General features: G+C 30.1%; 1 protein-coding gene across 3 annotated transcripts in view; it reads left to right on the top strand.

Annotated features, from left to right (window-relative positions):
* Positions 1-19607, top strand: part of LOC144842624 (uncharacterized) — a 129083-nt gene that overhangs the window by 88057 nt on the left and 21419 nt on the right. For all 3 annotated transcript variants that reach the window (XM_078699092.1, XM_078699091.1, XM_078699090.1), the window contains 2 exons: positions 342-393; positions 1985-2031. In XM_078699092.1, coding sequence (XP_078555218.1) covers positions 342-393; positions 1985-2031 — 99 coding nt within the window. The remainder of the gene's footprint in view (positions 1-341; positions 394-1984; positions 2032-19607) is intronic.

Genomic DNA, 19607 nt, shown 5'->3' with positions numbered 1-19607 from the left:
CGGTTTCCATCTTAAGACATTACACTTTTCATAATTGTTTCTATTTTTGTTTGTTGTTTAGACAAGTTAGTTTGTGTTAGTGTCTGCTACAACTAATACCATTCAAACTGGAAATTTTTATTTTATTCTTTATTATTAATAATATTATATTCTGAAATTCATGTCCTTATTAATATTATATTCTGAAAGTGAGGAGGAAAAGTATATTGATTGAAACGTCATCCTTTTCAGAACCATGTACCGCAAGCTTTATATCAACATAGCACATTCTGATTGAAATATAGCATTATAACTCGCGGTTTGTGATTAATATGCTGACAAATAATTTTTTTATTTTTCAGAAATGGATCCGAACATAATTCATCAAGTGATGATGACGACGACGAGAACGAGGTAAGTCATCGTTTCCTGCCAAATATTGAATCATTGTTTTCTTGTCAATCAGAATATTTAAAAACATAAAGAATTAGCATATAGCGCCCTCTATATTGTATCATTGAGTGATCTCTGTGTGTTAGCAAAACAATCAGCTATTTGTTTGTTTTATGAACAATATGGGTTTTGTGTTACCATTTGTTGAATCAACTTCACAATAGCTTATCATTGAAGGTTACACTTTTATTGCCTTAGTGAAGTATGCAGCAGAATAATAGACAACTATCTAGCCATAGATCAGATGTTTATATTATTAATAATAATTTTATTTCAATCATTTGTATGAGTCAGTCTCATTCTGTGTGTTAATACTGTAATGGCATTAAGTCAAAATTCTGCATTTTGCGATATTTTAAATTAATTAACCTTATAATGGGAATACTTTTTGGTGATGCATTATTTTTTAAAAAATATTTTAAGTATTCAAATGTAATCCCATGAGTTAAATTGAATAAGAAATGCATTCAGTTTTTAATCAATTATTTCTGTTTTGTAATCATGATTATAATTAAATTTTAACAAGTTTATTTGCGAAAATGCAACATAACATGTCTGCGAAAAGAATTTGGTATTTGTGAAAGTGTGTTTGTAATTTGCCATGTTTTGTTTAATTTGGGAATATTTGGCGATAATTGCCTTCCATAGATCTGATCACCTATTGTAATTCTTGCTATTTGAATCATACTATTCTCTCAAAATTTAGACCAAGTTTTAAAAGATTATCAAAGGAAATAATTTAGGACTTGTCTAAACAAATTATTTATTCATTGTTTTATTTAGAAATTTAGAAATAATTATCAATAAAAAAATATAATATATGTATGAATAAATATTCATAATCTAAATGTTAAAATTGTGTTTCTAAAATTATAAATTTAAAAAAAATTGATCAAGATGCAAATGATATAAAAGATTAATCCAATTAGAATTTTATTTTTAACTATAAATGTGTTTGCTTTTCATCGTGAACCTCCACTAACTGCCCACTTTCCCTTTTAATTGTATTGTAATTACTAAGCCTTGATCACTTTGTGTGAAACTGGTTTACTTCAAATCAAAAGCATTCACTTTTGTTTTAACCACAAAGAACAAAATCAATTATGCTAACTTAACCATTATGATACAAGGAGATTACGTGTTGAAAACCTGACTTCCATTGTTTAGCCTATTTAAATATAGCCTTTTCAGCTCCTCATTGCATGTAAACCAACTACCCCTCCTGGATAAATGTAATAGCCCAAGCAGTCGAGGTCAAACAGCGAGTGGTGAAAAATCAGCATAAGTTTGTTAGACTGGCTGTAATCAGATATGTGTAGGCTGATGCCAGCTTAACTCATATATTTACAAGACTGTTAGCTAATATCATGATGGTCGTTTGTTGTTGGACTGTTCCAGACCGTCCGTCCGTACATGGAAATTTATAATAACCTCATCTTGTCTCGCATGTAACGTAACAAGCTTTTCATATGAACTTGTGTTTTGTGGATTTAATTAACCAAACGGATATTATTAATTAATGAACTTCTCCTCTTTCCTATTTCAACGTCAGGATCCTGTCCGTAATAACGGAGGTGCTCACGAAGACGGTTCAAGCAGGTTTGTTGACGCTTGTTTTTTTACATTTTTTCCCCGTTTTGTGATATTTACGCAGAGCTACTGTTTATGTTAATACCCCTAAGGCCTCGTTGCATGTCTGCAAGAATATCAATAGACTGTTTCATTTTAACCGCTCACAGAATTACTCATGAGTATCAATGACCTTTGACCTGATCAGCTTAAAATTAGGCCAACCTGCTGGATACAACTTCATAAGTGATGTTGATACAACTGACGAGTCAATAATAATCTTCGACAATTATTATGGCCCACCCAACCCTCACATGATTCCGATATTAAAATATAAACGCATTTATTAACTACTACAGTAATATTTGATAGACTTCTTGGTAATTAGGTAATCTGATACATAACTGATCACATATTACATTTATTTAATATACTTTCTACACATCATTTTTACATTTCCGATTGTCTTGTATATATTTAGTGTGTTTATGGAATATATGTTTTTTATTTACTAATATTTAATTTCGTGTTATTAAATGTTTAACTATCTATAATATATGACCGAGTATAAACTCATCACCTAAATTGGGCTAGATTCGGAAACATGAGTTTGTTAACACAATCCGAGTATAATTCCACCCCTTATCGTCCCCAATTCATAGCCAGGCCCACTGGGACTAAACTCGGGTCATATACGGTAATTCTGTATTTGTGGTTTTTTTTGTCTTGAATTTGTAATTTATTTTTGTAACATCTATTGACATGTGTTGCAGATTATTTCCTAACATTGAATGGATATTTGTCAATTATGCACATAATCAATTAATTCTCTATTGATCTCTGAACCCTGACCCTGATATTTCGCATTCACTCAAGTGGTGCAGCAACCTTTTTTTAGCCAAGTGTGCATCCATGCATGACTGGCTTAATGGAGTGTAAATACTCCACAGGAAATTATATCAACACAGAACGTCTGTTTACCCTAATGTTTTAGAATTTTTTGAGGTAAGTTTTTTAAGTAGGGATTATGGTGTTTACTATATGATCATAATTGTATCATATAGTTCAACGATGGATATTGATGAAACCTATAGATGGCTAGGTTTCCGATTTCTTCTATAACTGTCAAATCTATTAATAACTTTTTAATGATGAAATGTGGATAGTTGAAAAAATCAATGTCTGTATATACAGCAGTTTGTATCATTTCAGAAAAAATTTTCAATTTCTATTCAATTTACATATTTATACAGTATAATATTTAAATATTTATTTACTATGATTTATTATGATATTAAATAATATGATTATTTAATTATTAAAATATATTACTATGAATAATTACTTACATCCAGGATTGCCTAACATTAGCATCTGAACCGAATACAGAACTATATATTTATCTTCGTTTTCACAAGAAAATGTCCCCAATGAGTGCCCCTGAAAAGTAGTATCCCAAAGGAGGGTGTCTAATATTACATTAGTGGCTGATTGTTGCGTTAGTTGGTTTAAGAATGTTTAGCTGGCATTATGTTTGAATTAATAGGTACAATTGATACCCAGGCCATGGGGAGGTATAATACCTGCATGCTCTAGCTGCTTACCACATCAATAACCACTCAAGTGAAATAAATCTGACAAGTATATAGGTGTAGTTACGCTAGCTTATCCGTATTGTTTGACTCAATTAAGCTATCAGTTTAATTAGCTTGTAATAATAAGCCTGTTTGATTTACACCACACAAACCATGATAAATATTGTGCTACAGAAATGTTTACAATTGTGACCATACTGTTTTTTTTGCTAACCATGAATTAAACCATAGAAAATTAAAGCTATTTTCTACATTGAAATGCATATACTGTACTATTTGAATACACATTTAACTAACATATTTATTGTTTAAAATTCTTTACGTTGAACCAATAAGTAGATAGATACGTGTGCGACATTTCCATTTTTTTTTTCAACAAATCTTTATCTGACAGTGACTGGATGTTAGTGGTTGCTAGGAGTAGCCTTGCAGCGCACCTATTGGCAAACCTGCTGGGTCTGAAAACATTTTTCGAAGATAACTATTGTTGTATATCCTTTGTCAATATTTAAACGGAAATAGTATTTAGGATTGTCATCTGTACCAAGAACTGATGGTTAATCTGATATGGAGAAATATGATCTGATAAACCTTAAGTTATAAAAACGAATAGTGAACTATAGTATGTTTTACACGCCCTTTTCTCTATCAAAGGTTAAATACACTGTGTCAATTGGTTTATTAATGTGTTCTGCGTTTAAATGTGTGAAGACATGAAACAATATACTGATTTAATAACAATTATTACATTATCACAAATACTTCTGCTCAATTTGTTTTAAACTTTAAAATGACTATAAACTCAAATTAATCTTTTTAAAAATTGCAATCCTATTTAATTTTCCATCAATAGACCTAAAAAATTAATTTTTATAGCTCAACTAATAATTCATTTTAATATCAGTTGGTTAATTTTCATTCTTTTCAGAGTGCAGATCAATTAACATCAGCACCACAACAACAAACATCAGCACCACAACAACAAACAACAACAAACAAAAGACCATAAATGAAGATCGCCAGTGGCTTGATTACAGATAACACAATATCATTCACAAAGTAAATTTACATGCAACATCTCTTTTTCATTTCTGTGTTGATTTTGTGGGATTAGGAGACAGGGTTCCTTTTTTCCACATTGTAGACCAAATTGTGAAATACATTACACCCGTGGTGATAACTTGACGTATCATTCGTCTTCTTGATGCACCCCTTATCCGACCTACGATACTACTCCTACTACTATAACTAGTAGTAGGCCTAGGCCTGTTTCTTCTACCGAAGAAAAATATCCATAGCAAAAACGACAACTCCATGGGCGTCATTTCACTAGAATATGCTTATCTTTTATCAGCGAGCGTAATATAGAAATCAAAAAGAAATATAAATATATATGTTTGAATTTGTGAAAGAATTCCCGATGAATTATCATGCGAGTACTGTTTTCACCGGTGGTGGCCGCGATCCATTGTTTACAAAAAGCTATACCAGCGTATCTTTCGCGTGACGTGTTTCCGTTTATTCGAATAGCGAGCTCTATCTATTATCCGGCTACAGTGTGGTTCGTAAACCGTTACAATAGATAGTGATTAAGTTCATTATTTATGAATCCTGTCTCTGGCTGGTTGTGTGTCTTGTTTTTTCTTGTTCTTTGTCCACATTTTGTATTGTATTTTTATGCAGACAAAATAAATGAAATGACATTGATTGTTGTCTACTTCATCATCATTATTTTCATCATCGTCATCGTCATTGTCATCGTCATCGTCATCATCATTGATTGTTGTCTACCTCATCATCATCCTCATCATCATCATCATTGATTGTTTTCTACCTCAACATCATTATATTCATCATCATTATCATCATCATTGATTATCATTGATTTTTGTCTACCTCATCATTATTTTCATCATCATCATTGATTTTTGTCTACCTCATCATCATTATTGTCATCATTATCATCATCATCATTGATTATCATTGATAGTTGTCTACCTCATCATGTCATTATTATTAAAATGCCAGTAATTAAAATGTGTACTAATAACCAAGTTCCTAATCTTCTTAAAGTTAAAAAATCGGCATCCTTAAAAGCACTGGGCGTGTTCCTCACAATTGGAATTTATCAATTCTTATGTAAATTCATACAATTTTACAATAAATATGGAATTTAATTCAACCATGGAAAAATAAGCTTTATCACAATAATTAAAAAAAAAGGTTTTTTTTCATAAAGTTTATAAAATCATCATCCTTGAAAGCACAAGGTCATGTTTAGCACAATTGATTAATTTATCGATTCTTATGATTTTACAATAAATATGAAATTTAATTTAGAAAAGAGATATAAAAAAGTAAAACATGGATCATCTCGAAATAAATTACAATAATTAAAAAAGTTAATAAAATCAGCATCCTTGAAAGCACAATTAATAAATTTATCTATTCTTATGTAAATTCTTACAATTTTACAATATTTATCGTGAAATTTAATTTTAAAAAAAATGTTATACTATAGTACAATGTTAATTATATTCTACACATCAACATATGTATAATACTGGTATACATTTACATTATTGTAAAATTAAATTTAGAGATAAAAAAGAAACTAAGGACAAACAGTCTTACAGAAAAATATTTATATATTATACATATTTACAGTCACATATTAACATAATGTGTAGAATGCTGTGGCTCATATGAACTCATATAGCATGTACATTGACAAGTAGTAGAATTCCATCCGGACGTCGTTGATTGCACGAAAATCAATACACAGTGTTGCGTTGACGCTGTTGTGTAACTAAAAGTGTTTAAATTAACCACTGCACACACAGTAATTATGAATATGACTTCTGTAACATTGATGCAGGAACTATACATTATATTGTATACGATTATGTTTTGTAACAATGGTGACTCACAACAATGTGTTGCAGTACAATTTGGAAACCCATTAGGACAAATTTAGAAACAAAAATGTTCAATCTTTTCAATCAATTAAATGAAAGAATCAATCTTTTGTTTCTGTTTAAATACCAAATATTGACTTTTTTATGAGGAGCTTCTACTATACCAGCTATTGTGAGGATATGATAGAAATGATCATTTCAATTAAAAATTAAAATAATGTGGGAAATAGTAATATCCTTTTCTTTTTTTTTGCATAGTGTGAATACAATTTTGTTTCCTCGATTTCACAGGGGACCCTGTGAAATCTCGGGAGAAAAACACACTGATGAGATTTTGTTCCGAGATGTTCTCTCTTGCCCTGGTATTAAACTGACCAATCAAAGTAATCAAATGACGCGCAACTACACTTTCTTTCCGTGATTTCTCTGGATTCGCATATGTGTGTATGAAAACGTGTAATATATTGGGAGATCAAACCTGGTTACAAGTTGTAATAATTTATGCAGATGTGAAAAGGGTATAAGGAGATCTTAAACCAACACCAACTAACTCCCTCACTCAACAATTAATTAATTAAACTTAAATTTAAAAGTTTTCATTTTCGTAGTATTTAATGCAAAGAAAAGCGCACATAAGTAAATACTGGCTATGCAAATATTATACATTATTTCTGTGCCTGCGTCAATTAGTCAAATTAGATGATCTGTTGGGCTTATATTGACTTCATACTCCTGTACTTAATTAATTCCCTTATAGCCTAGCCTTAAAAATCAAATTATGTTAAGTGATAAAAGCTAGGTCATTTATCTAATCAAGGTTATCTAAAATTGGTTTTAACTTCCTATCTCCTAAGGCTATGAAAACATTACAGCAAGGTAAATATTTATTAAAATGAAACATGAAATGTAGGATGGCCAGAAAATAGGATTTCAAAAGTCCTTTTCACAGAGAGCAATGGAAGATGGTATTGTGGTAATTCGCCAATGCAATCTTCCATGTGAAAAAATGTAAATTGCAAGTTTAAATATTAAATACTTGTGGTACTGGTTTTTTAAGGTAATACTTAAAAATTGTTAGTTGAAAAGTTGTTCATTTAATATCGAGAACTTGTTTTTTACACCACCCTTGAATTTATTCTCTGTACAGTTACTTGGTAAAGTTCTGGGATACTGTGACACATGTTTATCACATGTTATCTTTTTATATCTGTTATTGTTTTTAAGGTGGATAAAATCAATGTCACAGGTCACATGTGATATTGTATTTAGGAATTTGACGATATACTATATAATACTAGGTGAATCAACTAGTTTGTATGTACATTGCAAATGTAACTATAGTTCCTATAATCAATTATTTGTTGTTTAAATCAACACTCAAATTTATTTGTATTCAAGTTAATATTTAATAAAACATTGTGATAATTCTACCAGTATATTTTATAAATAATATGAAAATCCAGTAAATGACTGACTCGTGGCAATAAATTTTAATTCACACAAACACCATCCAATAAAAAGACACCCACTATAATATTGTACTTTCTTTCATTCATGGGCTCCACCCAAAAGACAAAACAACATTAAAAATAGAATCACCCAAGCTTGAGAATAGTATAGTACAGTGTGATATTTCATTCATTTAGCACAGTAAAATAGAGTAGTAACACCTATTTAGGGGACACCTTTAGGACCCAACAATGTGTCACCTTATTAGGGTGTCCCCTGAATAGAGGTTGGCCATGGTGTACTGTTAAAGCATATATTATCCCTAATTGTTACATGTGATCCTCTTAATAAAGGTGTCCCCTGAACAAGCGTGTTCTGTTAAAGTAGGGACATATTTTCAATAATAATTTTTTGTTTCAATGACCAAATAGTCAATTTTTATACCAATAAATATATCGGAAAGCTGTTGATTAATAACTCCCTGAATGTACATTTTGAATTGTAAATGAGCCACCACCTTTATGTGTAGTTACAACAAGGTCAACAAATTACGGGATCAACAGAAATCCAAACCAAACAGACTTAGGGAAGTCGTTGTTTGTTGTCGGTTACATGAAGTGTAAAGTCTCATTGTAAGTTGCAATCTCAATTTCTGAAGTTCTATTATGCATTACAAGTGCTCCTTTGTTGCGTGTCCTTTTTTTCTACTTTTCTTCTCGGCGTGGACAATGCTTGTAATTTCTGTTGCCGATTATAAATGTTTACTTTTGACACATATAAGCCGGTGTTTGTCCATTGGAATCAAGGGAATTTGCATTGTCTGATTATCAGGTACTTAGATACAGTGTTTAACTGTACTTTCAGAATTAAGAAATAACTAAACAATTGTATAGCTAGTAGTAGCTGGTCATATTCACACAGTGATTTGCTCAACCCTGCAGCATAGTAAGGCAAAAAAATAGCCATAGCTTTGTTTTTTGTCGTAATTACTGGTACAGTAGAACTCTTCTTTAAGACATCCCTATTAAAGGGACACTCCTATTAAAGGGACACTCCTATTAAAGGGACACTTATCAGTGAAGTGAATGAGGGGTAATATTAAAGGACACGCCTATTAAAGAGACATTCCTATTTATGGGACATTATACTGTATATAATAATAATAATAGTCAAACACAGATACATGCAAATTTCAAGAATAAAATATTTATAATTTAAATTTATTGTCAAACAAAGTAAAATATTCTTTAGAAAAAAATTATATACATTTTCATAATTGCTTCTAATAGATATTATTTATGAAATGACATGTTATCAGAAATATATTTTTAAAATTAGTTTAGATATTTTTTTCTATTATTTATAATCCAAATTTAGTTTAATTCCTTTCTCATTGTATTATGACTGACGAAAAGGATTTATAAATCTTTAAAATCAATTTTGTTTTTATTCTTATGCGATTAATAAGGTGTGACCTTCTTTAATAGCTATAAAGATCATATTAGTAGAAGAAAAGAAAGCTAAAAGACGTTGCACGCAAAAGCTCAGAGTAATAGATTTAATATCAAACAATTGCCTGCTGTTTTGTACAATGGTAATTATTATTGGCAGCGTACTGTATGTCAAAGGTCAAACCTTGCATAACATTTTACGTCTAAATGGACTGAATTGCATTACTATTTCATTGGCGGAATTGTTGTTCGTTCATGCGTATAGTTGTAAGCATCTGTTTAAATGTAAAATGTTTTTAGGTGATTTTTTTTATATAGAGATGTGGTTTTTTGTCTGCTGGGATATTTTCCAAATCATTTTTTATATTTCCTGCAAAACGACTTATTTGTTACTTGCATTATTTGATTATTATTTCATTTATGTGTCACAGTTTTCTAAATAAACAATAATGTCATTGTTTTCATTTTCAATCAGTCAGCATCCTGCCTGTACTATGTCCTGCCACTTAAATTTGTATACATTATATACCATTATGACCCATATTCGAATATAATCCCACCCTCCTAATTTGAAGACAAAACTTTGGTTTTAATTTCATTGTCAATTCAAGTATAATCCCACCAAAAACATTCACCAAATTACATAACTAGGCCCCTGGGTTTTAGCAACATAGCTGAGTAGTGGTGTAATAGTATATTATTCATTTTCACTCATAATTATTCAAGGTTATAAAATATAAAATAGTATCTATCTATCTATCTATCTATCAACCCTTTAAAAAATACTATTACTAGTTCATTAATTTTTTTATGATCAGTTTATAATCATTTAGAAATTAACAGAAAATATTGCTAATCAATAAGTTCATATTGCAAGCTGATATGATGGCTTGTAGATTAGTTATATTTCATATAGATGAGATAGATTTGAACATATTTTAATATTTATAATAATGATTAAACAAGTTTACTTTTGATATAAGGCTCCGTTCTAAAGCTATAAAATATGTATTCTTGTTGTATGTCGGTTGAAATCTGAAACCTGTTTCATATTGCATATTTGTTATCCTTGGGGAATTTCCCAGACTGCATTGCTTATTATACTTGCTAATTTTCTCAGACAAGAAAGCGGATTTTGTTTTTATCCTGTATTGTAATTTTCTTAAAGTTCAAATTAATTTGAACAAACGACAGTATTCGATAATTTGTAAATAGAAATTTAATCATTTATTAATTAATGTACAATTTCTCCAGCTTTCGAACTTGGTTTCAGCCACTTACGTACATACTCTTTCCCATAATCCTAATTTAAGGAGATCAATATCATTCATCATTCACACACAAAATTTAAACAATTAACAAATCTAAATGGATACCACTTAATTATTGAAATCTGTGTACTTATGAAAAATATATTGGAGAATACGGCCCCTGGATTTTTGTGCATTCCATTTCTTACCCCTCCTCCCTCCAAAATTTGGATGGAATAGTTCAAAGCGTTATACAGTAGTAGTACTACTAGTAAGCATGTGTTTCATAAGGGTGTGCTTGAAATGGTTATTTTTTCCGAAGACTTGGGAGGCAATCCCAGCAGCCTTCTTGAGTCACATAAAAAGCATTCTGGGATTAACATAATATGTCATAAATCATGTCACATGGTTACAAGAGGAAAGGGGGTCAAAGGCTGAATTAACAACTTAAAGATTTAACATTCTTATACAAGGATTGTTCAATGCAATAAAAAAGCACTTTTTTAGACAAAGATTTTTCCATCTACGTACCTCAAACATCTCTCCATTGTCATATACCAAACATTGTACAGTATACTACCTAATTATTATTACAGTAAAACCTCTATTAAGAGGACACTTTAGAGACCCAACAATTGTCCCCTTTAATAAGAGTCTCTCCTAAAAATTTATATTGTCCCTCCTTCATTTCATGGTAAAGTATCTCCTGAATAGGAGTGTTTCAATACAGTACTTGTAGAATGGTAAACTGTGTGTTAATTTTCATGTTATTTTCAGTATTATTACGCTTTCTTTTGTTAACAAAAGAAAATATTCTAATAAATGTCCATAGCTTTTATAGTTGTACAGTTAAATTCAAACGCAGAACATTGAATTCTGTTTTAATCAAAACATCTTTTGTGAAAGTCTTTTCTAAAATTCTTTCATTAGTTTACCTTTTTTTTTTTTATATTATGATGAGAATTTTCCCATTAGTAAGATGAAAACTCTACATATTATTTAATTCATGATAACCGAGCTGAAGGATATCATTACGCAGGATTTTTTTTTTCTTCTGCTGATTGTAATTTTATCATTTAAATATGAATTTGAAGTTTGGTATATGAGAATATAAAACACACTCCGACAATATTGATGCAAACCGTATGATATTTCAAAATATTTAAGATTTTGTATATTAATATCAATTAATGGACCCTCTGGTATGGAACAATCCAAGTAATTACGCTAGTTTACATTTGGAAGTATCAAATAATTTAAAAAATGAATAAAAAATAATTTCTTTAACTGTAGTCACAGATAAAGTTGATTTTAAACTTTTATTTTAATTTATGGACATATGTCTTATTAATTGAAGTATCATTAATTGTTAATGTTTTGGTTAGGACCCACTATAATGTGTCTATGATTAGGTCAATGGAAATGATAACTATTAATTAAAAATGATAGTAACTTAATCGTGTGCTGTACAATTTCCTATTATTATTATTATTGCATGTAATGGGGTTTCAGGCACAACTTGCATTCAAGGAGTTTATAATTAAATATTTATAGTAAAGAACAGCATCAACAATGGCATTTAAACATTAAATAGAATATTGACTGCAATAAAATCAGTATAGCTATTTTATATATATAATGCCATGTGTAGCAAAAATAGATTTTAAAGAGAAAAAATCTTAACTGTACGCTTATACCAATAATATGAAAATACATGATACAGTATCAATTAATTAACTGAACACCTTCAGGATCCAACAAAATGTCAACATTGTTGTTGTTAAAACATACATTGTCCGTCATTTGACCATAAAAAGAGAAAACAAGTTTACCATAAAAAGCTACAGATAGCTCCATGGCTATAGGACTACTTCAACTAATACTAATAATAATGTGATGATGACAAAAATTGCATTGGCTACAAAAGTTTAAATATAATTATATATTTTGTATCTTGTCTATTACTGTAGTGAACTAATTTACTAAGTATTATAGCATGCACAAAATGACTGCAGTTTATGCAATAAAATAGCCTAAGTATTTAAAGGATGAAATAATGATTAAATCTAACAATGCCTAAAGAATGCATATACTGTAGTGTATCAATTTGTATGAACGTTCTTTGCAGCAAAGTTGCTATAGGCATAACAACCACTTAAATAGCAAATGCCTGGTCGTTACAAGACGGGCCTGACCGTAATTATGGGATATAGAATGCGGGCGATGATGGTGTACTTGAAGATCTGTGTGTTAATTGTAATCGAATTAGTAACAGCTCAGGGGAGTGTTTATTCAGCTCGGGTATATCCAATTGGGAAGAGCTAGTGGCTATTGGTTGCGCTGTTAACTGGTTTGAGGGCCTATAGGCTTAGAATGGTTCGATCCACTTGCCTCCTGTCTATCTTCCTAATAATAGCAATTATTTATTTGTCCTCCAGTTGTGATAATAAGTTAACTTCATTCGTTGTAATTCTACTTTTTTTAAATTTTGAATTTATACATAGGTTTGTTATTTTCTATGAACCAGAGATTCCAAAATAAAAGATTGAATTATAGTGAATATAGTGCTAAATTTCAAATGTAATAATCAGTAGAAATTTACATGATATGTAACAGCCAAGATAAACATACTCATTTATCATTTCATTCATAACTCAATTGTAATTATCTTCCCTCAGGGCAAACCAACAAAGCACATTCTAATTAGTATGTGCATACATTATCATATTAGTAATGTCATTATAATATGATTAAATGTTGGTTTTCTGGATTTGAGTAATCTGTCATATGAGAAAGACTAATAGTTAATGTTTATAACATTTATATTAATGTAATTAATGTACTGTAAGGTCGGAGGTCAGTACATGACAGTATGTACTTTAAATGTCATTCATTCTCTCAGTTTTTAAAGGTCATTATCGATCACATTCTCTGCTGTTTATTATTGCATTGTGTTAGCGGTAGTTTGATTTCTTAAATAGGCTGATTGATGATTGAAGTTAAAATGTGTGGTTTCATTATGAATTGGAATTAATGGGGTTTCGTAGGATTTAATAATAAGTTAGGATGTAGTGGGAGTAGGAAACGGTCTGCGTTCCATTTTATCTGTCATATGTCTGGCTAACTATTTACTTAATTATGATTTATTGAAGTTGGGGTGGCGCCCTCGCATTGGCTCCAAACTTTTGCAATCATGTATGTTTTGTGAAGGAGAGAATTAAAGTATCTCTGTTTTTCATATTTCATAATCAATCTTTTTTTTTCAAATAAAAGACAAAGATGTAAGTTAGTAGTTTTTTTTTTATGCATGTCCAAATGCATGTGTTTCAGTGGCTGTCAATCAAATAACTGTTATTTTGCATTGTGGCTAACTGGTTAAATGATCGTTTAACACAGAATGGATTGGCTGTTTTTAATAGTTATTTTCAGGCTGCCATTTAATCAGTTTCTGAAAATTTGTCCTATTTCTATTGCCAAGAAATTGGGGTTAATTTATTTCACACGGTTATTAACTGGTTATTTGTTTGCAGCAGAAACAGGATCTTATTCTCTGACAATAAATATATGTGCTGCTATAGATTTAATTGAAATGAAATGAATGAATGATGTTTAATTAATTAATTAATACTTAATTAATTTGATTAGGTGTTAGAAAGTAGGATGGTTTCTGACAGATGGTAAAAACTATAATATATATAATATTTCAACCATTATCAAATCAATTTGAGATCCATTTACGCCCACTATTCAGACACGCATTCATCTGTGTAAATCCAAAGTACAACAAATGACCAACCGGCTATAAGATTTGTTATTTATGAGAGTAAATGCTTTTATTTACTACGACTCTTATTTACATTAACAATAATGAACTATATTTTAAAGCAAATATTATTGATTCAATTGCAGTATGCCCTTTGTACATGTATATTACATATTTAAATTAAATACAATTTCTAGAACTAAATAAAATGTCATTAAAATTTAAATCATAATAACTGTATTAGAAAAATATTCTATAAATTATCCACTTTCATAAGGACATGTTAAAGCAAACAAAAAAATTAATTTACATTAATTTCATAATTTTCAAATTTTAATACTTTATTAAATTAATAAGAGTTATAGTAACAATAGAAACGTTATCAATTAATATGTGATGACCCATCAGTTGGTTAAGCGGTTCTTAAAGTTTTTACTGTTTAAAAAAATTCTTTAAAAAAAATAATGTTTCACCTCTTTCATTTCTAGTCATAGCTAGCTTTATATGTGCTACTTTGTCTACTATACATTTGTTGGCAGGTTTAATTTATAGCTTTCGCCCAATGAAATCCAATGCTTATAGTTATTGTGGCAGATTTTATTTCAAAATTCTGGCAACTTTTACAGGCCATTATTGTTAAATGAGGTATAATCTTTCAGTACTGAATAAGAAATTGTCAAAATTCCCAGTGATAGTTAAGCTAGGATGTCTTTGGCGGGAAATAAAATGTGGTAAATAAAATGGCTGTCTGTCGGCAGTGTGTCATAGGCAGGTAATATGTAAATATTCCAGCTGGAATTAACAAAACAATAAAAATAAATGAATACGTAAGTGATGGAATGAACATGAAAACAATTTGTCTGCAAGATTTTTATATATAATAGTATACAGTAATACAGTAAGAAGAAAGAAATTAAAATTCATGTGATATTACAAACCTTATTATTGTTATTTGAAATATTAATAAATTGTTTGAAGTAGTAATATCAACGTTTTAATGAGAATTGATGTAGACTGCAGTAACACTAGGAATATTTTGTGTTTTAAAAGTGATATGATTGTTATTTATGATGATATAATACGATTGTAAATAAATAATCAATGCCTGGGCAACCCTTAAATTTTGAAATTTACAATGAAAAAGATATGAAATTCATCAATTCATTTCACAAATTTGATATTAATTAACATATCAAGATTAAATATACCATCTTTGATTAGACTGAAAATTAATTATTTGTCTAAAATTAATTTTGAAGCTTTTAACTAGCAAAGATCTACTAGCAAACTAGTATAAATTTAAAGCCCTGCTGTATTTGTATGTATAGTAGGGTTTTATGAGCATGCAATGAGTGTAATAATGTTAATATGCTAGGTGTCATGTTTCAAATTGGAATTGTATACTGAATGTAATACAATTCGGTATTTCATTAATCTTGAACTAGTTGAGTTTTATTAGACATTAGAAATAAAATACTCCACTGCGTCTATGATTACTATACAAATATTTACTATGTTCCAAGTCATAGTTAACACTAATTATATTCTTAAAGAACATTTGAAAAAATAATAGTTGTTTATTTTTATAGCATAGAACTGTATTTCATTCTGTCTATTTTGGCTGCCACCTACATTGTATTGTTATAACAGAAATAGTAGTTCTTCATTCTTCATTTACTGACAAAGATCCATATTTTTTTAGAAAGGGATTTTGTGAAACTCCAAAATGACTCGGTAATATATATTTTACAAACCGTACTATTTCTGGCAATAATTATGGGTGTTTATTTTTTCCAAATGTGTTTGCTTTCCCCTAGAGTATTCCTCTCCATTCAACAGCAAATCCTTAGAGTTGCATGAATTGTTTTTCCCCCTTACAAACGTAAAAACGACTTCCTGAATTGAATTTTAAAATAATATTTTAAGCACTGTCTAGAGTGTCTGATATAAAATGTTCAACTCAACACCAACCATTCTGGACCTAAATGTTGTCTAATCGGTTTCCCCCATACTTTTAGATCTTGAAAACTTGGATACAAAAGGTATAACCTCACAGCCAACTACTATTCAGGTGACAACCCTTTTAAGGGGGAACTTTCTTGAGTCCTGAAAGTGTACACCGTCCACTTACAGATTCCTGTATCTATTTTTTGGGCATACTGTAAAGCTCTGTTTACACTATCAAACTTTATGTGACAGACAAAAAAATGTGATGTACCCATATATGGACATGATGACATCATATCACTACCATATTTGGGTCTATCACTACCATATTTGGGCACAGAATAAAGGATAATATCACTGTATACACTAATTAATGCTAATTGAATCCGTGCAAGGCAACTGCAAACAATTCAGGATATTGCACAGGAAACATTTAAATGAATTTTAATTGATTAAACAGGTCATTAACAGGTAATCAGTTAGTCAGTGATTTGTCAATTGCTCAAGTGTAAGCCCATCTTAAAAGAATAAGCCCATCTTAAAAGAATAAGCCCATCTAGAGTGTAAGCCAACTTCAATTATACTATAGTAATAAAATATAACGATGATATTGAACAATATTTGGTGGTCTCTTTACAAGGACCAGCCTTAGAGTTCAATGACCACCCAGTCACATATTTCATATTAATAAAAATATTTCATTATCTAGATTGAAAATGTCAACTTCTGAATAATCGGATTAGTTTTATAACCTCATACTTAAAAGGTGACCTCATACAGCTATTATTAAGCATGTTTTGTTTGATATGTATGTTTTCATTATTTACAAATGAAAATGTCAACTTCTCTGAACAATTGGATTTAGTTCTAACCTCATACATACCATACATACATACATACACACACACAAGGTGGCCTCATATAAAACTAATTGTTATCATCTTTTACTCTAAATGTTTTTACTTGGGGTACCCGAGTCTAGGACTCTCTCATCTTCTCCTCCATCCGACACTATTGAGTAAAAAGTGTGATTTATAAAGTACTATTCCTCCCTTATTCGTTGTAGTATTGAGCTGGGATTTGGCATGAATATACTACAGGGACATGTCCTCAAAGCTATAGAGCCGGATTTTTTAATTTCAAACCGGATGCAGCCATTACGTCCTGAAGATGGTACTGTATAGCCTTATTTGGTACCGAGGTTATTGATGTGTATGTGACGTCACATCCCGTCCGCTTCTTTTGCTGTACCCCGATTATCGCACATTCGTGCTTGTTTTAAATGTGAAGACACTATTTACAAATTTTGACTATTATAAAATTGAATAGAGACAGTAGACATCAAATGAATAAATAAATAAAACAAAATAAAGTTGAATAAATAAATAAATATATTAACAATTTTTTTAATTGCGTGCAAAATTACAAAATAACATTTTCCCAAACATTTTTTTTGTGTGGATATGTTTATAGAGAAATCACGATCCGTCTATTGTTCCAACCAGTAGGGTGCTAACCTGATTTGAAATTCTTTTATTTGATTTACTACGCTCATTTAGTATGTTTATAATCTACAATGTGTTTACATACCAGATAAGCTTTTTTTTGGTTTGATTTGTTAGCGAAAAGCAATAATAAGAGCCACATTGCTGCAAATCTATCTCTTGACAAACATGAAGTGATTGTTAGAGTGCAGTATACATTTTAAGATAACTAACTATATCTAGTAACTATTCTTCAAATCAATTAAGGATGTGTGCATATTGTATATATAATATGATTATTATTTTGTAAAATTTAACAGTGATAGTAGTCACCAAGTGCAGAGTTAAACAATATAATAATTATATAATAACAAATATCAAACATATTTTTGGGAAGGAAGCCTCCTCCTCTCGTCTCCCTTCTTGAAACAGAATAATGATGTTTTTCATGTTTTACTTTAATAGTTGTTCATAATTGCGATATGATATACTTCATCCTTTGGATTGGATGTTAAGCTGTTGATTTTATATAATGTACATGTACATGATAAGAACTCGGTACACTATTTTTTTGCAATGTACACTATAAAGATTTTCTAATTTTGAGCTCAAAGACTGATTATGTAACAGATAAATTCAATCCTTTAACATTCAGAAGGCTAAGAGTTTGCTACAGGAAAGTGATTAAACGAAACCTAAAGCTCTGTCTACACTAAAAAAAAATTATGTGAAAAACATGTGATGTGCCCATATATAGAAATGATGTCATTTTACTACTATATTTAAGCATATCACTACCATATTTGGGCACATCACACTTTTTTTGTCAAACTAGTTTGATAGTGTAGACAGAGCTTTAAACATATTGGCTATTATTTATATGCTACGTATAAGTTATAACCCTGCTATATCCTAATTCTATCAGTCTTGTGGGTTATCTTTACTTTCATGTATTGTACAAGATGTCTTTTCTTGGTTGTTCAAGAGAACTAAAGACTTCCTGTACAGCTGAATTACCTTATATCAGTTACGATTCTATTTTTAGTTTACCACTGTGTGTATATATCAGTAACATTAGAGTGTGCAATAGTTGTTTACGAAAAAATATGATTGATCCATTCATTTTGTAATGAAGAACGTTGACAATGTAATTTATCAAAAATAAAATGAACTGTTTGTAACATGTTCATGTGCTGCTGCATACTGTAAACTATAACAACACTATCTAGTATTTTTCAGGTTTTATTGAGATAACTGTACACTGTTTATACAGATAATACCTATTCATACATTTAGGGATATTTCCCTTATAATTTTTTTTTATCAATGAATATGAACAGTATTCACCCTGTAACAGTTATCAATCATATTAATTGTTTATAGCAGGAATTGTGCATGTTAATTCTGCATTTGTAGCAAATGTAGCAATTTTCTGGTTAAAATATTATTTTGAACATTTACCCAATTTAAAGTAAAGGAAGAATTGGTTGCCCCTCCCCCTCCCAATTCTTTAGTTGCCCCATATTTTTTCAAAATTGTTTCACTTTAAACTAGTAAAAATTTGTACTCAGAAAGTAACTTGTGTTAAATTGGTATTTTTTTTAAAGAATTTTATTAGGTTGCCTGTCAGGTCAGACCTTTATAAATTTAGTTGCCCAGTGTAAATTTGTGGTTGCCACAGGACCCCGGGCAATTGATTCTGTGAGCACTGATATTATCTTTCAAAATTACTAAATCCTAGCACTGGCA

The sequence above is a fragment of the Antedon bifida genome, chromosome 5 (assembly GCF_963402885.1).
Source record: "Antedon bifida chromosome 5, ecAntBifi1.1, whole genome shotgun sequence".
NCBI lineage: Eukaryota > Metazoa > Echinodermata > Crinoidea > Comatulida > Antedonidae > Antedon > Antedon bifida.
This window is presented reverse-complemented; position numbering and strand designations above follow the sequence as displayed.